The 25,154-nt window shown below is 39.1% G+C and overlaps 1 protein-coding gene across 1 annotated transcript; it reads left to right on the top strand.

Moving 5' to 3' along the window:
- CTR9 (CTR9 homolog, Paf1/RNA polymerase II complex component) lies at positions 1-24,368 on the top strand. The gene is made up of 25 exons (XM_004016153.6): positions 1-219; positions 1,554-1,652; positions 3,612-3,851; positions 4,347-4,464; positions 5,371-5,460; positions 6,437-6,585; positions 7,664-7,771; positions 10,972-11,079; positions 11,185-11,421; positions 11,628-11,717; positions 11,823-11,951; positions 12,062-12,245; positions 13,710-13,798; positions 14,637-14,822; positions 14,903-14,990; positions 15,130-15,278; positions 16,787-16,903; positions 17,043-17,188; positions 18,107-18,178; positions 18,704-18,839; positions 18,983-19,129; positions 19,486-19,643; positions 20,653-20,749; positions 20,956-21,068; positions 23,299-24,368. The coding sequence occupies exons 1-25, from the start codon at positions 175-177 to the stop codon at positions 23,723-23,725; spliced, it is 3,522 nt and encodes a 1,173-aa protein (XP_004016202.1). The 5' UTR covers positions 1-174; the 3' UTR covers positions 23,726-24,368.
- The last annotated feature ends 786 nt before the right edge of the window (positions 24,369-25,154 follow it).

Raw genomic sequence — 25,154 nt, 5'->3', positions numbered from 1 at the left:
GCTGTTCGTTGTTTGAGCGGCTGACGGGAAGGAGAAGCCGAAGCTCCGGCGGCGCTGCGGGGCTGCAGTCACAACCGGAGCCCAAGCCGCCGCTAGTCTCCGGACGAGCTATAAGCCAGGAGTACCGGCTGTGGAGAGGCGGGGCCCGACGCCCGCTCTCCTTCTAATTTCACCATGTCGCGCGGCTCTATTGAGATTCCCCTTCGGGACACTGACGAGGTAAGTGTCGAGCATGGGGGAGGGTGGGGGCCGTGAACTTGGACGATCTCCCCCTCCCCCTTTCTCTCGACTTCGCTTTCGAAGTAAGAGCACTGTCTCTCCCAGATCGAACTCCCCTACCGAAGCTCCGACCACTTCCTTCCCCAGCCCCGGCACCCTCCCAGGCTGGGAACATCAGGTCCCCGAAACCTTGAGGCCACCCCGAGGAGTTCTTTTAAAGTTCCCCTCCAACCTGTTCGTATTTGACAGTACTCCGCTCTTCCTAGTTCAGAGGCGCGGGAGTGTGAGTGTGCTTGATCAAATGTGAGGGACCTCACAGACCACAGAGGTGGACACTGATGTCACTGTGTTCTCTCTGCTGCTCAAACTAAGTATCTCTCCCCGGGAATATGTAGGATGTCGCCCTTCCTCCCTTAGAAACTCCCGTGTCGCTGCACAAGGCTCTCTCAGCGAAATAGAGACCCCAGGCCGCTGCTGTGTGCTGATAGAATTGCCCCCCTCTCCCTTGTCTCCTCTTTTATGGATGGCCAATAGCTTGTCTGAGTAAAGCTCTCAGAATTGCTGTTGTCTTATTGGCTATCTCATATTCCTATTTGTTTGTTTGATTGAGGTGCACTATTGAGATGTGTTTCACTTACCATAAAATGCAGTGGTTTTTAGTGATATTCACAAAGCAGTATAACCACCACCACGATCTAATTCTAGGAAATTTTTCTACTGTGATTTTTGTGCCACAGTCAGGAGTGTGTGTGACACAAATGCTGCCTCCATGATGAATGTGTGCAGTGGCAACTCAAGATTGCCTTGCTTCTAGGATTGTGCTTCTTGTCAGACCAATGGCATCAGAGTCTCTGGGGTGCTTATCTACACTTCACCTGCACTATGCATTAAGCAGAGTTTCCTTTCATTTTTTTCAAAGCTTTGTATAGTTCTAGTGATTTGAAGACAGCTAGCAGGATTTGTTTGCTATGCTTTTACTTTACTATTCCATATAATGTATTTGGCATATGCTCCTTAAACATTTCTTAACATATACTTGTTTAGCGTTACAGAAAGTGAACATAAATCCTATGGATTTAAAAAAAAAAAAAAATTCTATGTATAACCAGACTGATGAATCTCTGGGAAAAGAGCAGTCAGAGGAGAAACATAGATTTCAAAAAGAAAAACAGGGACTTCCCTGGTACCCCATGCAGGGTTAAGACCCTGCATTTCCACTGCAGAGGGTACAAGTTCGGTCCCTGGTTGGGATATAAGATCCCACATGCTGTGGTGGCATGGCCAAAAAAAAAAAGAAGAAAAGTAAGAGTTAAAACCTACATTTTGTATTTTAGGTCATTGAACTTGATTTTGATCAGTTACCGGAGGGAGATGAAGTTATCAGTATTCTGAAACAGGAACACACACAACTGCACATATGGATTGCTTTGGCGGTGAGTATTCATGTAACAAATACTTTTTACATGTCGACTGGAAAAAAATATGTGGTTTCTGTTTTCAGATACAGTAATAGCCAGCTTGGGTGAATGATAGTACCGTGTATGTGAAAGTTAATTATATTATAGTCCAGTTTCCTAAGTGGTCTGCTGACCTCTGGTAAATTAGAATATGTTGGTAAAAGCAAAATTCACTTAAGCCAAATAGTACTCAGCATTGAACATTTGGTTATTTAGTGGTTATTCAGTGAGGACTGGCTTATGATTTGCAGATAAACTGAGAAAAAAACAAGGTGCCACAATGTAAACAATCTAACACCCTCTACCCTCCTCAGTACTAGCTGCATGATTATGTTTCTTTTTTGTGGGAACATTATAGGAAATGATTATAGTAATGAATATAGTGAATACTTTAATCATTATTCCTAAGCAAGTTTGCCACAGGTCACTTTTCATGTAAGGATATAAACAAGACATCTAATGTTAGCTTGAATAGTCAGAGAAACAGATCTGGAATTAGGTTTGTGTCCAGTGCTCAAGTGTAACTCCTGAGTTTCTTAGGCTTGGGTTTAAAGAGAGGTGCTATCAGTGACAAGCAGTGCCTTCCTGACTTAAGTGCTAAGTTTTCTAAGTCTTTGGAGAACAGGCCATTTATGCTTGTCACTCATTTTTTTTAAACCAGAAGGGAACTTTAAGTTGTTTTTTTTAGTACAAATGCCTCCTTTCACAGCACTTATATGAAAATTGGAGTCTTGCAGGGTTAGCATGATACCAGTAGTAAGATAAATTTATGAACCATTGTGGGCTACAGGTTGTTAAAACAAGAAAGAATGTAGCTTTGGGATTAGAAAGGCCTTTGTTCAAACTTCAACTCAGCTGCTAACTAATTCCATGACCTTCAACAAATGATCTATCTTCTGAGCCTATTTCCTCTTCTAAAATAGGGGGTTGTTAACACTGGATTAAAAGATAGTTGTAGAGATTAGAGATAATGTCTAAGAAACTCCTGGCATTGTTTGTGGCCCAAAGGAAGGGACTAATGATGGATATTCCTTATATTATTAATAAATGAAACAAATATCCACAGAAGTTATTCAACAGGCCCAAAGTCATAGATAATTTTTGGTGGATCTAGAACTAGAACCCAAGTTTTTTGTTTGGAATTCTTTGTACCTCTCACTATTTCTTTCTCTCTTTGGCTCTGATTTAGTTTGCAATCAACTATTGCTGAGTAAGGAGATGGAAACATTTGTAGTGATTTTAATTTTTTAAGCAAATTGATTAGGTATAATTCACTGTAGTAAACTACATATGGTTGATAACAACAGTCAAAAAGGAGAAGGGTTCCTTATTAAAATAGAAATTCCTCACACTGTTGAATTAATATGGGCATATTTAGCGTAGAAATTTATAAACATGTTGAGTTGGCAATTCTAACATCCTCAGGTGAATTTCAGACCACTGAATATAACACAGACATTTGAGAAGCTTTAGCACATATATACACCTGTGAAATGATCACCATATTTAAAATAACACATACATCCATCACCCCTGAAACTTTCCCCCCAGCTCTCCCTTCCCCACCCTCCCATAGTGCCCAGGCACTTGTTAATATTATTATGTATGATCAGGTAAATTAAGTCAGATTTCTTTGAATTTATGAAAGAGGGAAAAAATGCCACATGAAAGCAAAATAGTGTCCCGGCAACCCCTGATCAGCTTTTTGTCAATGAAGATTAGTTTGAGATTTATCCACATAGTTGCATATATCCAGTAGCTCCTTCTTACTGCTGAGCAGTAGCCGTTGTACAGATAGACCACGGATTGTCCATTCACCTTTTCAACAACAGTTCGGTTGTTTCCAGTATGGGGCCTATAAAACCTCTGTAAATATTTGTGTTCAACTTTGTGTATGGACATAGAATAATTCTAACTTGATTATATGCCTTATAGCTGGAATACTACAAGCAAGGGAAAACAGAAGAGTTTGTCAAGTTGTTGGAAGCAGCGCGTATAGATGGCAATTTGGATTATAGAGACCATGAAAAAGACCAGATGACTTGCTTGGATACATTGGCAGCCTATTATGTTCAACAGGCTCGTAAGGAAAAGAATAAGGACAATAAGAAGGATCTTATTACACAGGCAACCCTATTGTATACAATGGCAGATAAAATTATTATGTATGATCAGGTAAATTAAGTCAGATTTCTTTGAATTTATGAAAGAGGAAAAAATTGCCACGTGAAAGCAAAATGTGTAATAGGCAACAGAGTTTCTAAAACAATTTTTAATATGGTTGATAACAGTCAAAAAGGAGAAGCGTTCTTTATTAAAATAGAAATTCCTCACACTGTTGAATTAATATGGGCATATTTAGCATAGAAATTTATAAACAATGAGTTGGTAATTCTGACATCCTCAGGTGAATTTCAGATGTATTTTAAGGAGTCTGAACTTTTCTTTTTGTCATTTTTCTTGGCACAGACAGCTTGCATTTTGGGATAATTTCTCAGTTTGTAATTCAGAATTGCTTACTGATGGTTTAAACACACTATAGTGATAGGGGAATTTGTGTGACGCCCAACTTCTCCCCTGTATGGTTTTCATTTTCATGTTACACATTTGTCGTAAATCACGGTTAGTCCTATGTAAAGTCAAGTGTAAAATGGTACGTTACTTTTTCAGAACCATTTGTTAGGAAGAGCCTGCTTCTGCCTTCTTGAAGGTGACAAAATGGATCAAGCTGATGCACAGTTTCATTTTGTACTTAACCAGTCTCCAAATAATATTCCAGCACTGCTTGGTAAGTCATTTTCAGCAACCATCTTAGGAATCTTCATTTTTCAGCAAGTGCCTAAAATACATCTCTTTGTTGATAGCTCCTTAGTAACTGGGCTGGGCAGCAAAGTAGAAGAGCTTTACCTTAGTAAAAATAAAACCTTCGTGGGGTGGGGAGGAGACTTCCCTGGTGGTCTAGTGGTTAAGAATCCACCTGCCAATGCAGGCAGCATGGGTTCAATCCCTGGTCCAGGAAGATTCCACGTGCCACGGAGCAACTAAACCCGTGTACCTCAACTACTGAGCCCCAGTGCTCCACAAGAGAATCCACCACAACGAGAAGCCCATGCACCATATAAAGGAGCTCCCATTCACTGCAGCTAGAAGAGAGCCTGCATGCAGTGACAAAGATCCAGTGCAGCTGAAAATAAATAAAATTTTAAAAAACAAAAAACCTCTTGTAGGGAGTTCCCTGGTGGTCCATTGGTTGAGACTTCATGCTTTCATGGCCAAGGACCTGGGTTCAGGGCCACCCAGAGTGGCCAAAAAAACAAAAATGGAAAAAACTTATTGCAGGAGGTCATTTCTGTTGACATTACAGAAATAAAATATATACCAGTTAAGCATAATTTGTAATCTACTTCTAGAGAATCAGTAAACAACCTATTTGGACAACTCTAAGCTAATTTTTGTTTTCTAACATTTCACATAAATATAGGACTTAGACATAGACATATATTAATCTATGTCAATCTTTATAGACATAGATTAATAGATCCTTATGGAAAGCAAGTTTAAATATGAAATCATTTTTACTATTCTTGACTATTTTTTACTGGGAGATATATATTTGATCTAGGTGAGTTAGTGGAGAGTATATAACACTTGAGTTCTTTAATAAGTGCATGTTTATTTTTAAAAATCATTACAGGTAAAGCTTGCATTTCGTTCAACAAGAAGGATTACAGAGGCGCTCTAGCTTACTATAAGAAAGCCTTGCGGACTAACCCAGGTTGTCCAGGTAAGAGAAAAACTTTAAGTCTAAGCTGTATATGATCCAACTTAAAATATTGGTATTTGATTCAAAGGCTGAGTAGAAGTAGTTCTTAATATATCTTTTTCCTCTATACTTGTTTCTTTGCAAAATCACATTCATTTAGCAAATTTTGAAATTAAATATCAAGTGTTTCCAGAAGGAGAGATTGTCAGACTGTGTCAAATTCTGTTGTTAGGCCAAGTAAAATAGGGAATGAAAGTTGCTCTTTGGATCTGGCAACATACAAATCATTAGTGACCTTGATAAAAGCAGTTCTATTGGAATGGTAGAGGTGAGATACTCATCGGAGTGGAGTCCAAAGAGAAAAGGGAAGGAAAGGAATTGGAGGCAGCAAGTATAGAATCTAAGGAGCTTGACTTTCTAAGGAAAGTAGGAATGAAGTGACACTGGAAAGACAAATGGAATCGAGAGGATTTTTTAGGATAGGGGAGTGTGTATGGATGAGAATGATCTAGTTGAGAGGGAAATTTTGATGATACAGGAAAAAGAGGGGAGGGTTGCTGGTGCAGTGACCTTAGATGAGAAGGGGTAGCATCTAATGAGCACTGGAGAGGTTGGCCTTTGATAAGAACATGGTTGACTTTTGGCATGGGTTTGAAATTGGGAAGCATTTGTAAGCTTAGTTCTGCAGATGTGCATGTAGCCAGTCACTTTATTTAAGCCTATAATGAAGCTCTCTGTTTAAAAAATTGCTGTTTAAAAATTAGAGCTTGAAGGTACAGTATAGTCAGGCATATCGGAAGACAAGAAAAATAACATTATTTTTCTGACCCCCAGTGAAGTCAAGATTGTGATACACCCAAAGATTTTATGGTGGGATTATGTTGAGGTTAATTCTGGCATTTTGCAACTTATAAATAGTGTGTAAGCATTTAAAAAAATTTGAATCCTAAGAATGCCTTAGTTTGACAGACTAAACAACTTGATTTTATTTTTGTAGCGGAGGTTCGTTTAGGAATGGGCCATTGCTTTGTGAAACTTAACAAACTGGAGAAAGCTCGTCTGGCATTCAGCAGAGCCCTGGAACTCAATTCCAAGTGTGTGGGAGCATTGGTGGGACTGGCTGTTCTAGAACTCAATAATAAAGAGGTGTGTGATTAAAAAAAAAACTGTTTAGTTTCTGACCATTTTGTCAGGTGAATAGTATTAAATTATATATTGAATTATATCTCAACAGAGCTGTTAAAAAATGCAATCTTTTGGAGTCTTTCCTATTATTTGCCTTGGGGATTAGCAGTAGATTGTTTAGGACAGTGATATCAGGTATATTTATTACATTCACCCAATTTCAAAGGGCAGGAAATGCTTTCCAGTGGCAGTGTTTCTGCAGTTAAGTCTGTTAAGAAAGCTAAATTCTGAAAGTTTAACTCACTGTTTGAATTTATTTCTACTGTTTTTCCTTTCATTTTTGTAGTTTTTAAAGATTACTTTCCATTTGCGTTATTACAAAATCTTGGCTATGTTCTTCATGTTGTACACTACATCCTTGAACCTTTCTTATACCTTGATAGTTTATGCCACCCACTTCCCAACCCTTATATTGTCCCTCCCCTCCCCAACTGGTAATCAGTAGTTTGTTCTCTATATCTGTGACTACACTTCTTTTTTGTTATATTCACTATTTTGTTGTATTTTTTAGATTCATATAGCATTTATCTTTCTGTGACTTATTTCACTTAACGTAATGCCTTCCAAGTCCATCCATGTTGTTACAAACGGCAAAATTTCATTCTTTTTTATGGCTGTGTTGTATTCCATTGCATGTACGTGTGTGTATCATCTTTATCCATTCATCTGTTGATGGACACTTAGGTTATATATCTTGGCAATTATAAGTAATGGTCTGGATTTTGAGGTAGTGTTTCCAGTTAATATTTGGCTTTTCAGCTGTGTGCCCAGGAGGGGAGTTGTTGGGCCATGTGGTAGTTCTATTTTTAGTTTTTTGAGAAACCTTCATGCTGTTTTCTGTAGTGGCTGTGCCAATTTATAATCTCACCATCACGGTTTGAAATTTGTTATTGCTGGCGAGAAAGTTAAAAAGAACTATATTTTGGTATCTGAACTTAGATTTGTATAATCTTATTTCTTCAGACTAGAAAAGAAACTTTGAAAAAGTGCTATTTAAGTAATGTTTCACTCATCCCTGTCATCACTGTGTTTCCTTTAGGCTGATTCCATCAAAAATGGTGTCCAGCTTCTTTCCAGAGCCTATACTATTGATCCTAGCAACCCTATGGTATTAAACCACTTAGCAAATCACTTTTTCTTCAAAAAGGTAGGAGAAATCATTTATTAAAGTTGTTTAATTTTAAATCCTTATCTTTGCTTTTCTGCACTGCAGTTGACACTTTATCTTTTTAACTTCAAAAGAAATTTTAATCAAGAGAATTTTTTCAAGTTAGAGTTTATATTAGTATCTAGGTATGTCTCTTTGTTCATTCAATCATTTAATAATTATTGACCCTGTATACCATACCCAATGTTGTGATGGAGGTGTGAAGTTCAGTAAGACATTTTTTGCACTCAAGGAGTTCAGTTTCATAGAAAACCCAGACATGTGAACAAATGTAAATGTAAAAATAAAGGTCTCTACCCTGCTGTGGTAGAGAAATGAAAGAGGAAATGATTAAGTGGTTAAGAAAAGTGTTTACCACCAAGAAGGAAAACGCTCTTGAGCTACATTTTTAGAAGACGATCACTAGGTAGCTGAAAGAAGAGAGGCACAGCTTGTTTGTTTTTGTATGTTGTTTATTTTGTATGTTGATCGTGATGTCATTTTTAAAGTTGCCACTAATTCTGTAGAGCAGTGGCTTTCTAGATTTCTTAAATACTAGAAAAGTTTTTATATAGTTGGTAAGCATGAGTTTAATAAATCATTTTGCAACTAGGTACTAAATTATACCAAGAACTTTAATTAAATAGCAATTTAAGTAAAAGTTCACGAAACTACATAGATCCTTATTAGTAATACATGCTATATTGCTGTTATTGTTGCTATTGGTATGCACTCTATCCTTACTAAATGCCAAGTACTGTTAAAAGTGCATGCCATGAATTTATGTAATATTCAAAACAATCCTGTGAGATAGGTAATATTTTCTTAATTTTGTGGATGAATCATGGAAGCAGAGTTAATACCCTGAGGTCACAGAGCTGTTAACCATGGTGCTTTACTCTCCCTGGCTATAGAAGCCCCTTTCATAGTGAATTATTAATTAAGCTTTCAGTTTAGTTCAGTTCAGTCGCTCAGTCGTGTCCGACTCTTTGTGACCCCATGAGTCGCAGCACTCCAGGCCTCCCTGTCCATCACCAACTCTGGAGCTCACTCAGACTCACATCCATCGAGTCAGTGATGCCATCCAGCCATTTCTTCCTCTCTCATCCCCTTCTCCTCCTGCCCCCAATCCCTCCCAGCATCAGAGTCTTTTCCAGTGAGTCAACTCTTCGCATGAGGTGGCCAAAGTACTGGAGTTTCAGCTTTAGCATCATTCCTTCTAAAGAAATCCCAAGGCTGATCTCCTTCAGAATGGACTGGTTGGATCTCCTTGCAGTCCAAGGGACTCTCAAGAGTCTTCTCCAACACCACAGTTCAAAAGCATCAATTCTTCGGCTCAGCTTTCTTCACAGTCCAACTCTCACATCCATACATGACCACTGGAAAAACCATTTATGCTATAGCTATTACAGTACTAAAAGGCAACTACTTAGGGAGAAGATGGAAATATATTTTAAAAGTAAATGAAGTGTTACTGTTTTAAGATAAAACATTAACACAAGTTAGATTGGTTTTTATTGGGGAAAAAAACAACAAAAAACAGAGGACTAATGATTCTAAATATTTGAGTGCATATCTAGTAGTCAGTGCTTACAAATGTTAGGACAGCTTCCTTGAACCAGATGAGAATAACGCATTTTTTATTTTCGATGCTAGTCATGCTTCCACTGCTGAAGATAGAGACTTGCTTCTGCTGAGCACAATTAGTATATTCAGAACCTTAAAGATTACCTAGGTGAAATATGTAAATCAAGGGAGTCTATTTGAGTGTTACTGAATGTCTGATCTATGATCAGTGCCGTGCCAGGTGTCATGAGGTCCTCCTGCACTGAATATCTGTCTGTAAGGTTTACAGAGCATGTTTACATATGTTTTCTCAGTTTGTCATTAGAACAAACCTAGAAGGTACCCAGGCTATTCCCATACCCTCATTCTAGTGAACAAGATACAAATTGAGCTAAAGGCTGTGTCATGTAATTAAAAGTGTGGAGTTTGAATCACTTAGTTCAGATTCTGGGATCACCACTATATATAGTTGCTTGGCTTTGGGCCAATATACTGATTTCCCTAAACCTTAATTGCCTCACTTGTAAAACAGTAATAACACCTACTTTATAGGATTTGAGGGGTGGTAGTTAGGGTTGTTAAATGTAATATCCATATTACATACCTACCTAATGGGAAACAGTCCCTGTTAAAAGCTGCAATCCCATTATTTATAATATTAAAAAAATGTCAAAAGTTTTACATCAGACCAGATTTCTGGTCAGATGAATAAAACATATTCCTATTAAAACTGAAACATTGTTTCTACCCCTGATGTATGAACTGTGACTTTTGAGACACTTGGCAGATTAATCAAAAGGAAAGTCAAATCTAGTAGAAAGATCATGACCCATGCATTCAAATAGAGTTGAATGCAGGTCCAGGCGCTGGTACTTGTTACCTTCATGTGACAGAACATATCCTTGGAGTGGGGAAGAAAGTAAACTGATTCTAGCTTTTCACTCTGGATAACAAACTTTACTTAAGTTTCTGTTTTCCCATCAATAAAATGGTAGTAATGACATACTTTGCAGGGAAGGTTGATTAAGCTTAGAACTAACATAAGTATACCTAGCGGAGTACTTTGGATATAGTGAAAGTGTAGTTGCTTAGTCGTGTCTGATTTTTTGCAACCCTATAGACTGTATCTCACCAGGCTCCTCTGTCCATGGAATTCTGTAGGCAAGGATACTGGAGTGGATTGCCATTTCCTTCTCTGAGGGATCTTCCTGACCCAGGGATCAAACCTGGGTCTCCTACATTGCAAGCAGATTACCATTTGAGCCACAAGAGAAACCCTTGGATATAATAGTTCTTATTAAATCATAACTGCTCCCATTACTGTTAATAAGGGACTTAACTTCTCTTGGGTTTTCTAATCACAAAAATAGGCCTGATGCTTCAAAGGATTATTGTGGAGATTAAATGAAGTAATAGACATACTAAGCAAGTGTTAAGTACTATACAAATGTTAGTTCCCATCTTCCCTAAGTTTATCAGCAAGGGGAATAAGGAGAGTGATTTGTAAATATGGGTACAGTGCTGTTATTGTTAATTCAGTTAACAAATTTTTAAAGTGAAATTTGAGGAACCCTATAACAGACCAGTAGAGTTGTTGGAGCTTACCCATTGATTTTTGGGTCTTCCTTGTTCAGGATTACAGTAAAGTCCAGCACTTGGCTCTCCATGCATTCCATAATACAGAGGTGGAGGCCATGCAAGCAGAAAGTTGCTATCAGTTGGCTAGATCATTCCATGTCCAGGTAAGTTAATTTTACATCCTGGAGTATCTTAATTCTTTAATGGTTTTCCAGATCTTTAACTCTGTTTGTATATATTGTTGGTCTTGTTTTATTTTCATTTTTTAGGAAGATTATGACCAAGCTTTCCAATACTACTATCAAGCCACACAGTTTGCCTCATCCTCTTTTGTGCTGCCTTTTTTTGGTTTGGGACAAATGTACATTTATCGAGGTGACAAAGAGAATGCATCTCAGTGCTTTGAGAAAGTTTTGAAAGCTTATCCTAATAATTATGAAACTATGAAAATTCTTGGCTCTTTATATGCTGCTTCAGAAGACCAAGAAAAAAGAGATATTGCCAAGGTACGTTTTAAAAGTCTTAGTTATTTTCTGGTAGCTATCCCTAGATGCTCATTTCTTGTTATTGCTTACAGAAATATGGTTTTGATAGCTGAGTTTGTTCCAGTTGAAGTAACAACTGACATTAAACAGGGTAGAGCAGCTACCACGTTTTACTTTCATAGCCTAGAGTTGGAATGCCTTGGCTTAATAATCTCTTTTTATCCCAGGGCCATTTGAAGAAGGTCACAGAACAGTATCCTGATGATGTTGAAGCTTGGATTGAGTTGGCACAGATCTTAGAACAGACTGATATACAGGTATTTGATCACATTTTTCATCTACCTAATGTGTTTTTGGTAAGCCTGGTATAGTGTTTCTCTCTTTTTCACTTACACCTTATTCTGTCCACCATGAAAATACAGGGTGCCCTGTCAGCCTACGGAACAGCAACACGCATCCTTCAGGAGAAAGTGCAGGCCGATGTCCCCCCAGAGATTCTGAATAACGTGGGTGCCCTTCACTTCAGACTTGGAAATCTGGGTGAGGCAAAGGTAGGAACGAAGGACTAATTCCTTCTTTTGAACTATCAAGTTCAGTGTGCACCTTTTTTGATGTATCAACCAAGTCTTTTCACAGTGTAATTTTCTTTTCTTTCTCCTAGAAATACTTTTTGGCATCTTTGGATCGTGCAAAGGCAGAAGCTGAGCATGATGAACATTATTATAACGCCATTTCTGTTACAACGTCATACAATTTAGCCAGGCTGTATGAGGCGATGTGTGAATTCCATGAAGCTGAAAAACTATATAAAAACATCTTACGGGAACATCCTAATTATGTTGACTGTAAGAATTTTAAACTTTATTTTTTATGTATTAAATGCTCACAACAGGAGCAAAAATTTAGCCTGAAAAAAATCTTTCTTGGAACTAATAATAAATAGTTTTAGGGAATTTCCTGGTGGTCCAGTGGTTAGGATTCCTTGCTTCCACTGGAGATTAATTCCCTTTTCGAGGAACTTGATCCTGTAAGCCACACAGTGTAGCAAAAAAAAAAAAAAAAAACTATTAAAAAAACAAAACCAACTGTTCTAAAGGTTATACCTTTTTTTCAAAGCAAATTTGTGGCCTTAAAAAAAAAAATGCAGCTTCACTTAAATTTATCCTGGAAACAGAAGGAAACAACTGAAAACCAGTGGGACCATATTTTATAGACTAGTCCATCTTCAGTGGGTCAGCTACCTTTACTAGGCTTTTAACAACTCCTTGACATATTTGGTTATGGGTTTATCTTAATGGTGGCATCTGTTTTGATTTACAGTGTTTTTAATAGTCATAAAGGAGAGTGCCTTTCCTGGAAATAATTACTCCTAAAAATGTCCTACCTTGAGTTTTTGCAACCTGAACAGTGTGAAATTTGGAAAGTTTCTAACTAAAAATCATTTATATGCTGCACTTCCCTTAAAAGAACCTAAAGCTATGATGTTTTGACTCTGGTCAAATCAAGGCTGGTAACTTGGCCCCTGTCATACTATTATGAATAAAAAAGTGATTTAAAATAAGATTTTAGTTGAATTCCAGGCTTAATTTGAACTGAGTTGATAGGCAGTTGTAAACCATTGTTGGTTTCTTGAGAGAGTGACATTTTCTGGAAAAAATAACAATTTGACATTTGTGTGGCACTCCATGGTGGCTCAGATGGTAAAGAATATGCCTGCAATGCAGGAGTCCTGGGTTCAGTCCTTGGGTCGGGAAGATCCCCTGAAGAAGGAAAGGCAATCCACCCCAGTATTCTTGTCTGGAGAATCCCATGGACAGAGGAGCCTGGCTAGCTACAGTCCGTGGGGTCTCAAAGAGTTGGATACGATTGAGTGACTAACACTTTCACTTTTAAAATTACTTAAGGGAAAGCGACACAGTTAGAGCCCAGGTTTTCTAACTAGTAATCCCTTAGTGGTCTGTGTTTTCACTATTGTGTGATATGCCAAGCACAGTGCTGTATATCAGAGAGAAATGGGAAACAAAATGATGCCAAGCTTTTAAAATAACTTAACTTGAGATAATGACTTGATCCAGAGTGCCAGCTTGGGGAATGGAGGAGCAGAGAGAATCTGAGATTTCAAACAGGAAGGTTTGATGGTATTGTAGTTGCACTTTAACTTATTAGATATTTAATTAACTATATTGATGCTTGATGTTTTTTCACCTGTGATGTGTTAATGAAAAGCAATTATTTTAAAAGTGCAACTTTAAAATTATGGTCCTACTTTATAGCTAATATTTTAAACATAAAAACTTGTGTATTTTCAGGCTATCTGCGCCTAGGAGCAATGGCTAGAGATAAAGGAAACTTTTATGAGGCTTCAGATTGGTTTAAGGAAGCTCTTCAGATTAATCAGGTTGGTAATAATAATTCTTGGGTTTTAAACAATAATTATATTACCACATCACCATTTTCCTTCAGGAAATCAGTTTTTTCTTTTAATGGCTGTGTAGGTTGGCTTCGGCCCCCCCCCCCTTTTTTTTTCATTTACTTTTTAAAGATACTAAAGGGCTTAGTTGGTAAAGAATCAGCCTGCAATGCAGGAGATCCTGGTTTGATTCCTGGGTTGGGAACATCTGCTGGAGAAGGGATAGGCTACCCACTCCAGTTTTCTTGGGTTTCCCTTGTAGCTCAGCTGGTAAAGAATCCACCTGCAATGAGGGAGACCTGGGTTTGATCCTTGGGATGGGAAGATCCCCTGGAGAAGGGAAAGGCTGCCCACTCCAGTATTCTGGCCTGAAGAATTCCATGGACTCTATATAGTCCATGGGGTTGCAGAGTCAGATAGAACTGAGCAACCTTCACTTCACTTCAAAGGGTGTAGCGTCATCTAGATGTTTGGATTGTGGCCCACGATGAGAATTAGATTTCACGTCACAGCCTAGTACACACACATGTGTATGCAAATAGCTGAGATCAAAGTTTTACAGATTAATAAATATGATTTGTAAAATCATATTGCCCTAGGCAGTACATTGATGTTTTTACTGTATTCCATTTTATTGCATCTCTTATGCTGATAACTAAACACTAAATTGATTTTACGAGTCATTAATCCATCTCAGCTGTCAGTTTGAAAAACACTGTTGTAAATGTAGCCTATAAACCTCTCCAGGAATCAGCTGTTGTGGAAAGATGGTTGATCTCCAAAGCCAAATTACAGATCTTGCTTCTTTTTATATGTGTGTTTTTAGGACCATCCAGATGCTTGGTCTTTGATTGGTAATCTTCATTTAGCAAAACAAGAATGGGGTCCAGGCCAGAAGAAATTTGAGAGGATATTAAAACAACCAGCTACTCAGAGTGACACTTATTCTATGTTGGCCCTTGGAAACGTCTGGCTTCAAACTTTGCATCAGCCCACCCGAGATAGAGAAAAGGTAATCTCTTTTCATTTCTTTAAAACAAAGTTGATTCTTACTTGATTCTTATTTGAATTTTTTAAATAATCTTTTTATAGGAAAAGCGTCATCAGGATCGTGCTCTGGCTATCTACAAACAAGTACTCAGAAATGATGCAAAGAATCTATACGCTGCTAATGGCATAGGTAGTTATAAGATTTGGATATCCATAATTGTGAAATAAATGCTTTTGGAAGGATGTTTATAGATCAGATTTTCTCTCTAGTTTATTTTTCTGGCTACAAATAGGAAGTTCTAATTCCGTGACCCTTTTTATAACTTTAGGAGCTGTCTTGGCCCACAAAGGATATTTCCGTGAAGCTCGTGATGTATTTGCCCAAGTAAGAGAAGCAACAGCAGATATCAGTGATGTGTGGTTGAATCTAGCACACATCTACGTGGAACAAAAGCAATATATCAGTGCTGTTCAGATGGTAATGTTTTATTTTTCAAAATATTTTATTTTGTGATCATCGTTGAGCAGTTGTTTTCTTAACCATTCTGGCCCCATCGGTTTAGAGGCTTATAATTTTATAAGGTTAAGACCAGTCTTTGATGTCCAGACAAAGATGTGAGTCCTGGCTCCACCATTAATTGCACGTCTTGGGCATGTCTATAAGACAGAAATACTTGTACCTTAATCTCATAGAATTTTATGAGGATCCAGAATGAAAAATACTTGGCATTAATTTGCCTAGCATAGCAGTATAAGTGCCGGAAGATAGTGGGATTTATTATTCATTTGGGCTTCCCTAGTGGCTCAGCTGGTAAAGAATCCACCTGCAATGCAGGAGACCTGGGTTCGATCCCTGGGCTGGGACGATCCCCTTGAGAAAGGAATAGCTACCCACTCCAGTATTCTGGCCTGGAGAATTCCACGGACTGTATAGTACATGGAGTTGCAAAGAGTCGGGCACGATTGAGCAATTATTCATTTGCTCATTTTATCCTGTTCCTTCTCAGATGAGAACTGCAATTCAGAAAGGTTAAAAGACATTTAAAAAGAAAAAACTCCCTCCATGGGGATAACTTCATAGCTAGAGATTTTTGTTACGCTTTTCATATTTGTTGATTACTTGAAGTAAAAGAGTCATGCCCAGCATCTTTAGCATAGTGAGCATCTTTAGCATACCTAGTGAAAAAGGAAAAATGCTCTTATTGAAATTATGGCCAGGAAAAAAACAAGTTTCTGACCAAAGATAGAAGACATGAGCAGTCCAGGCTCTGGGAAGTAGTTAACCATTTTTTCTAAAAAGGATGAGTATTGTTATTATTATTGTTGGAAAGGTAACTCATCACAAGGACTTACAGAACCCTGATTGCATTTGGTAGTCTCAGAGGTTGTATTTTTGGAGGTCAGCCTTCTTGGTCTGCAAGTCAATTGCTAGGAATAGCCAGGGATAAACCATCTAACCGTCTTCACTGAGAAGAACTTGCCTACAACACTCCTAACGTTGCATGGTCAGAAACTGACTTGTTCGTGGCAAAATTAATACCAGCATTGCTATATTAGTTTTACGAAGAGATTAACAACCAGAACTGTGAGGCTTCTCATATTGATTGCCAGTAGGTTCCACCAGCCCTAAAGAAAGGTGGTAGAGCACCATAGGAGCCAGGTGTATGACTTCTGATAAATCATCAGTAAGTCTTTTCTAGATTGTATTGCTAAAGATAGAAAATGACCTTCCATCTGTTTCACCTTTCAGTGTTGGTCCAGATTTCAAATGGAAAGACTATTTCGAGTATGTAATTTTTCTTATCAGGTTTTTATGTTGTGAAAATGTATGCTGGTGAATGTCAAGAATCAGTCTCAATTTAGTCTTTGAAACTAACCATCCAGAAGATAAAATACCTTTTCACATAGCTTTAAGATCGCTTGAAATTTTGTTATAATAGTATGTAATTGTTGTTGTGCTTTAATTAACTTTTTCTCTTTTTGTAGTATGAAAACTGCCTCAGAAAGTTTTATAAGCACCAGAACACAGAAGTTGTGCTGTATTTGGCCCGGGCCCTCTTCAAATGTGGCAAGTTACAGGAATGCAAACAAACCCTGCTGAAGGTAAAAAAAGGGAACTCAATTCTGTGCTAGTTTGTATTTTTTACTCTGTTTTACACATGCTTACATGCCTAATACTCTTAACTAAAATTGTTTTCATGTTTTCGTAACATATGAAAAATTTGCTTTTTTTTATTTATAGGCTAGACATGTGGCACCCAGTGATACAGTTCTTATGTTTAATGTGGCCTTGGTCCTACAAAGATTAGCTACCTCTGTCCTGAAAGATGAAAAGAGTAATCTGAAGGAAGTACTTAATGCTGTGAAGGAACTGGAGCTTGCACACAGGTAAGATTTTGTACCTGTTCCAAACAACCTTTGAAATTGTTTCTTTAAACCCATATGTCTCAAAGGAGAATCATTCTCTAGTAGAATCATTCTGGCAACTTTTAAACCAAAGCACACAGCTGCCACTAGGTGACATCAAACCATAGCCAGGATCCTGCTAGAATTGGATCCTATAGTCCAACCCCTATAACTGGCTAGCTTTATAAGCTTGCCCTAGATTTTTTATTAATCTGAGAGTAATATGACCCAGAATTTTACATACTAGAAACTTTTAGACTCCACTTATGTTGGAGTTATACCAGTGTCACCTGTTATACCAGTGTCTTCTTTGAGATAGGAGTTTTCCTTGAGCTAAGATTAAGGCCTTTCCTCTTAAATAACTGAATAAGTTTATTTGGCGTAACTCAGTTTATGTAACTTTATAGTATTTAGTTGATAACTCAGTGTATGTTAAAGTTAAAATCTGACATCTCTTCAGGTTTTATCCAATCTTTATTTGAGTTCTTGTTTTAAGTATTTTTTGCCTTTCCTAGTAAATTATATGTGCTTTCATGGCTTAAGCCTCCTAACCTCCATGCTGACATATTTAGTAAATTTGATGTTTAGTAAATATTAGTTGCTGGAATTGATTTTTGGTTGTTTGTGAATTTACTGATAATGTTAAATATAACTTTATCTTCATGAACTTGCTGGTATTGCGTGGTATGTTGTTGAGAGTTCTTTTTTAAGTGAGTTGTCTATGTGTTTTTCCTATTGAAATGATAGCCCTTTGTGAATACATTTAAGTATTAAGTGTTCATTAATTTCAGTCAGTATGTAAGCCTTCTCTGAAACTTCTTTTTGAAAACAGATGAAAAATCTAAAGGGTCTGTGATTAATTTTTTTTTTTTACATATTTTATTTTCTCATTCCATTTAGATATTTCAGTTACTTGAGTAAAGTGGGAGATAAAATGAGATTTGACTTGGCCCTCGCTGCTACCGAAGCCAGGTAATGTTACTATTTATTATGGAAGGTGACTTTGGGTGAGGTAGTGATATCCATATGGGCTGGGAGAGTGACACAGTAGTGAGGGATTCTGACCTTCTAGGCATCAGTCTTTCTCCTCTCTGGGATGTTCCACCCTGGGCTAAGGCTTTTTCTTGAGGGTTCTTTCAGGGAATATGCCAAAGTTAATTTAGTTCAAGTCCTGAAGTTATATGGGAAAAGACTTTTCTGATTTCACTAACATCAGCTATGTAGTCAGAATTAAGACACGATTCCCAACTCTGAGTTATATGTAAAGATATTGTTGGGAGTCTTTTTAGCTGTGCTTTGGGAAGACAGTTATAATTTGGACACTTAAAATAGTTGACAGTATTGGCTTATGAGAAATTAAGTTAATTTTGCTAATTAAGACTTCCTATGATCCTGCTTCAAACTTTTAAATATGTGTAAATAATATAAATGCTCTGAGTTTTTAAATAAAAAGTATACTAGCTGCATTCATATTTCTCGAAATTGGGAACGTTCTAGGCAATGCTCTGACTTACTGAGCCAGGCGCAATACCACGTGGCCCGGGCACGCAAACAAGACGAAGAAGAAAGGGAGTTGCGGGCCAAACAAGAACAAGAGAAAGAACTGCTAAGGCAGAAACTTCTCAAAGAACAGGTATTTCTTGTGTTTGCGGTGATATAGAATTAAAGGTGTGCATATATACACTTTGTTAGAAAAAGTTCTTTTGATGATAGCCATGATTTTATGGTCATAAGAACATTTTGATGAGATTTTTCCCTACCCTGTTTTCCTCATAGGAAGAGAAACGTCTCAGAGAAAAAGAAGAGCAAAAGAAACTTTTGGAACAGCGGGCCCAGTATGTAGAAAAGACCAAAAATATTCTTATGTTTACTGGAGAGACTGAAGCAACAAAAGAAAAGAAAAGAGGTGGTGGTGGTGGACGGGTAAGATGACTCCAGCTGGAAATAAAGTTACCTGCCTAAATGCACTCAACATTTAGTCCCGCTTTGGCTTCCTCCTCTGCTAAAGGATAGTCTTCAACGCAGGGAATGCTTTAAATGGTATCTAGTCTTTAGAAATGCACCTCAGTGTTAGTTTTAGTATAGTTTATCTTGTAGCAACCTTGCAGTTGATGATCTTTGCTATGAGAAACATTCATCCCAATTAGCAGTTTTAAAGTATGGGCCTCACCATGCACCTCTTCCAGTCGACTCAGGGGACTGATGGCATGAGGCCTATTTCATACAGCCATATTCTACCAGCCAGGACAGCACTGACTGTGGTCTTCTTTGGATTTCAGCGTTCCAAGAAGGGAGGAGAGTTCGATGAATTTGTCAATGATGACACCGATGAGGACCTGCCTGTGTCCAAAAAGAAGAAGCGAAGGAAGGGCAGTGGTAGTGAGCAAGAAGGCGAGGAAGAGGAGGGCGGCGAGAGAAAGAAGAAGAAGAGGAGAAGGTAGTGTCATGGGATACTTTTTCAATCACTTCATGAAAGTGGAAAACACCTTTCACCTTCTGAATCTTAGGGCTAGAATTTGGGAACACCTGGTAATGTCTTGATCCACCCAGACAGAAACCTTTCCTGCTCCTGCTTCCTGCTTTAATCCTAAAATGGACCCCAGTTACCAAATACTACAAATTTCCTTCTGAGAGCTCTGAGCCAGTCATAATTGCCTTTCTTATGTCTATAAAATTGCAACACTTAATTGGAAAACCTATGCAATTTAGAATGAGAAAAGTTAGTGGTCTGTGCCAGCTGTCCATCTTAATAACCTTAAAAAGCCCCAAACCTCAGTTTCTCTCTGTAAAATGGTGAGAGTTGTGGCTCACCTCAAGTTTCACAGGATGGGTAAAATGTGAATTTAGCTGAAAGAAGGGCTTTTCATCCTCCCATGCCATCCGCTGTGAGGACAAGGGTTGCCTTGTCCTCTCTTACCTGGAGGGGCCCTTGAACTCTCCCACTCCTCTCGTGGTGCTTCCCTTTCCAGGAACCTCCAGGATTATCTAGGCCTGTTCTTCCCAACCCGAGGCTGACTCTGCTTGTGGAATTCAATCAGACACACTGACCTGTGGAATTGAAGCTATGGCTGAATATTAGCAGACCTAGGATGAGTAGTTGGGAAGGAAGGAAGAGGAGGGGGAGGATGCTGAGTCTGGAGCCTGGATCTTTTCTCACATCCTCTTATCACTCACCAAGAGCAAGATCTGAGCTTATCTTACATGCATTAAGAGGGCTCAACAGTGACTCACGTAGTCAGCAGACTTTGCATAAATCCATGGTTTATTTGTATGGCAGACTGCTGAGCCTTGTGCAGCAACTGTAAGTTGTGGCCTCACAGTCTGGTTTCATTCAGCACCCGTAGAGAAGGGTGTTGAGAATGACTCATACCATTTGGATGGCGAAGAAGTCTTGGGCTTTATAGGCATATGAGTGAATCTTGACACACTTTTGGTATTCACTATAGACCTCCGAAGGGAGATGAAGGATCTGATGATGATGAAACAGAAAATGGCCCCAAACCGAAAAAGCGCCGTCCCCCAAGAGCAGAGAAGAAGAAGGCTGTGAGTGTCCAACACGTTTTTCTTCCCTGGTAGGCATAAAACATGTCTGCTAGATACATCCTCCTCCTGCAGTGTCTCCAAGCACAGACGCTTGCTTCTAAAGTCTGTTGGTTGCCGTTTGATTGTATCATTGCAATGCAAACCCAATTTAACATGACATCCTAACGGAAGTCTTCACTAATCTATTATGTGTGTTCTTTCTTTAGCCCAAGCCAGAACGTCTGCCTCCTTCAATGAAGGGAAAAATAAAATCCAAAGCCATAATATCATCAAGTGATGATTCGTCTGATGAAGATAAACTGAAAATTGCTGATGAAGGGTAGGAATTTTTTGCTTGGTGTGTTCTCCTAATGAAAGGTAACCGAGAGTGGTCACTGTGACAGAATGTCATCTCTAGTTTCTTAGAATCTTAGAACTGGAAGACACCTTATCACACACCTCATTCTGATCTTGTCATTTTGTCTACCAAATATTTGTCCCTTACAGAAGGAAACCTATTTTGAAACCTCCTTTCTTCTTGGATATTAGTTGAAATTTTCTATATGACATCCTCCTACACAAAATGTATCATTTTGCTACACTGCCATTGACTGGCTTAAAGTATTAGGAGTAGCTGGATCTTGGTCACAGGAAGAAAGGCACTTTCTTGACCATTTCCTCCCTTGTCAGGCAGGGATGACTCAGCACTCCCTGCCTGTGGAGGGCTTGTCCTGTACTCCTTTAGCTTACAGCCCACTTGGTCAAACAATATTCTGTTTTACTTGTCCTGAACTTGCACCTGAAGCTCCACATTTGGATTCCTAGACTAGGACTCTTAATACCATACTACACCTTATTCTTCTGATGGCTGTCATTTCACTGATGGGCATCATTTCATTCACTCATCCAACAGATATTTGAATATCCGTGTTATGAGATGAGTGCTAAGTGCTGGAGATGCAGAGGAAAAAGACATTGACCCCTCTCAAAGGAATTTGTCCTTTAGAAGCAGTTAGAGAATGACAGATAAGCCAAAACTACATTATACTGGGGAAAGTGTTATCACTTATATTTTCCATTTATTGCTTGCCAGGGACCATATGTAATCTGGAGTTGAAGTATTAAGGGTAATTACTGAGATGTATTTTGTAAAAGGCTGTTTAAGTCTTTTAGAAGAATAAAGAGTCATAATCACCTGTACTTCTAAAAAAAAAAAACAATAAATAATAAAAAAGAGTTTTTTAAATAAAAGCAAGAGAGGGAGTCCTGGTGGGTTAGAGGTGAGGCAGCAGTGAGAGGTTAGCATGTTGAAGGGGCTAGGGGTCTGTGGCCGGGGATGGAGTGGCTAGCCTGGTAGGGTAAAGCATCTGTGAAGATGTTTGGTTCCCATTTTCTCTGAAGACACTGGTTGACACAGATTCAGACTGCTTTTCCATAAACCACTGGTCCTTGCCCACAGTGTTATCCTGGTCCATGGATTAGAGGCGTGATGGTTGAACCGTCAGGAAGTGTTTCCTTCTTTAGCCAGATGGAACGGAGTGAATTAGATTCAAGGGGCCCACTGGTACCTGGTGTATATACAGAAGGAATATCCAGCATCCTCTTGTGCACGCTTCACGTCCTTCCCGAGTGACCTGAGTTACATGATGCGTGTCTAGGTCTCTTTCAGATGTAAGCACAAAGAGCCTCTCTTCAGTCTGCAGGGATGTTTTCATTGCTGGGGAGAGTAATCTGTTTCACCTCCATCACCCTTCTTAGACTGACCCTGTAGGATTTAATATTCCTTTCTTGGAATATTTGTCATGGAAACCAAAACCAAGGAATATGCCAGAGGAGAAGCAGGTCCCTCCTGTTGAGCGCAGTGCAGTGGGGGGTTGGGGGGGTGGAGGTAGCAGCTGTTGCAGTGGTTGAGGGAACGTTTGTTCCTGCAGGAAGCCAAGATTCCCTTGCCACCACCGTCCCGAGCATTAGCACAAGTCCCTTTCCTTTAACGTCTGATGTGTAGAGAGCAAGCATCAGAACCCCCTCAGCCCAGTGTCCTGCGCAGAGTAAGTCTAGTCGTGTCGGAGGGCGTCAGAGCAGAAGCAAAGCCCAGAACCGGGATGGTGGCTTGGCTCCTTGACCGACTGCTACACAGATGGGACAGGGAACCCCACTCAGCCAACCCCTGGGAGAGGGTTCATGTCCATAGTCTCTGTAGCCAAGTGAGGTCCTAGGCTTTACCTCTGCTGCTATGGATTTGCTTATAAAGATAAATGTATTCCTTCCTTACCTGATTTTACGTGTGAAATTCATTCTGATGAAAGGTGCCTGGTGTGACCAGTGAGAGTCATCCTTCCCTGTTTTTATTCTGTCTTAGGGCTAACGTGCCTTATTCTTTCTTCCTACTTAATCCCATTTTTATTATGAACAACATCTCATTTACAAAAAAAGTACACCAAAGAAATATCACAGTAAAAACACTGATCAGGTCCAGAATATTCTGCCCTTCTCTTTTAAAAGGCCATCCCCTGATTGTCAGGTGGTGTCGGTCAGAGACCTGGCCTGTAACGAGCATTTCTCTTTGCCAGGCATCCCCGCAACAGCCACAGCAACAGCGACTCAGATGAGGGCGAGCCACGGAAGAAGGGTGCCTCCTCGGAGAGTGACTCGGAGGAGAACCAGAACAAGTCCGGCAGCGAGGCCGGCAGCCCCCGGCGGTCCCGGAGATCCCACTCCGATGAGGATTCAGACAGCGACCAGCCGGCCAGGAAACGCAGGCCCTCAGGCTCCGAACAGTCAGACAACGAGTCCCTGCGGTCAGGGCGGAGCCGCTCCGCAGGCTCTGAGATGGACTCCCGGCCCGCGTCCCCGAGTGCCGAGTCGGACCACGACTCAGAAAGAGCATCTGACAATGAGGGCTCCGGCCCAGGTTCCGGAAATGAATCTGAACCCGAGGGATCCAACAATGAGGCCTCGGATAGGGGCTCAGAACATGGTTCAGATGATAGCGACTAGGCTCTATTTCATGAATATGCTTCATCTCTGCAGGAAACTTTTTTTAACATATGAAAGCTGTGATAAAAACATTTCAGGTGTTTGGTCAGTGGTGAAATTTTTGCTAAGGCAATTTTTTCCCCTATCCATTCGTACATTACTATGACCCAAGAGATGTTTCCCGTGCTAGAGTCTAATATTTGAGTCTCTTGAGCAAAAGGTGACTATTCTTCATTATGGTACAATTCCACCTATCATATGTGAAAACCCCAGAAAAACACACCCATGTGCTGAAGCATTCCTACAGAGTTGTGAGTGCCCACAGCAGTGGCACACGCGTCATCTTTGTATGTTAAGCAGTATACTGTTTGGGTTTCTATTACAATCTTTTACCAAGTGGTGTGAGAAACTTGGTGTTACTGTCTTTTTCCATTTCAAGCTTAGATCAAGAATATTTTTATTTTCTGGAGAAAGAGGTATCTACTGTATAATTGCACCAAAGTACAAATGAAAGGAAGGTTTTCTTCAATAGGGTAATACTGCAGCCATGTAGATAAAAACACAAATATATCGTTTGTTAGGTTGACAAAGATGTGGAAAAATGCTTTTCTGTTAGTAGAATGCAAAGACCTACCTAAGCCACATAATAAAATTCTTTTACCAAGTTTTATGTGTAAACTTTGTGTCATTTGGGGAGGGGGGGAGCAGTACATTTGTATATGAAAATTTAGTATCAATAAATGCAAATATTTGGAAGAACCTGAATTAAACTGAAGACTGTTTACTCAAAAGTTTTGTAATTCTTTGTAGATTTCTGAAGTGTTTTTAAAGATGCAAGAAGCTATTTACAGGGACTTTCTTGGCAGGCCAGTGGTTAAGTCTCTGGGCTTCTCATGTAGTAGGGGTGGGTTAAGTGTCTGGTTGGGGAACTAAGGTCCCACATGTGTGGCTCAGCCAAAAAATTAAAAACAAACTATGGAAGCCAAGACAGGGAAGCAACCTGAGTGTCCATCAACAGATGAATGAATAAAGAGATGTAGTATGTATAATGCATATACAATGGAATGCTACTCAGCCATAAAAAAGAATGAAATCCTGCCACTTGCAATGTTGACAGACCTAGAAATTATCATACTAAGTGAAATAGAAAGACAAATACAATATCACTTATAGGTGAAATCTAAAAGTAATAAATAGGAATTTGTTTACGAGACAAACACTGATAGACGTAAAAAACAGTTACTGAAGGGGAAAGGAGAGGAGGGATAAATTCGTATGAGATTTAAGAGATACACATTACTATATAACCAGGATTTGCTGTATAGCATGGGGAACTATATCTGATATCTTGTAATAACCTGTAGTGGAAAAGAATCTAAAAAATTATATACATATTCATAATATATATTCATATATATATGAATCATTTTGCCGTATTCCTGAAACTAAC

The sequence above is a fragment of the Ovis aries genome, chromosome 15 (genome assembly GCF_016772045.2).
Source record: "Ovis aries strain OAR_USU_Benz2616 breed Rambouillet chromosome 15, ARS-UI_Ramb_v3.0, whole genome shotgun sequence".
NCBI classification, from domain to species: domain Eukaryota; kingdom Metazoa; phylum Chordata; class Mammalia; order Artiodactyla; family Bovidae; genus Ovis; species Ovis aries.
The sequence above is the reverse complement of the archived record's forward strand: the minus strand, read 5'-3'. Positions and strand labels throughout refer to the sequence as shown.

What these genes read in the sequence shown, in the direction of transcription:
- CTR9 (XM_004016153.6), top strand. Translation starts at nt 175, where the DNA reads ATGTCGCGCGGCTCTATTGAGATTCCCCTTCGGGACACTGACGAG. An exon ending in ATCACTTTTTCTTCAAAAAG is followed by an intron (nt 7,772 to 10,971) that starts GTAGGAGAAATC and finishes TTCCTTGTTCAG; the next exon opens with GATTACAGTAAAGTCCAGCA. An exon ending in ATATCAGTGCTGTTCAGATG is followed by an intron (nt 15,279 to 16,786) that starts GTAATGTTTTAT and finishes CTCTTTTTGTAG; the next exon opens with TATGAAAACTGCCTCAGAAA.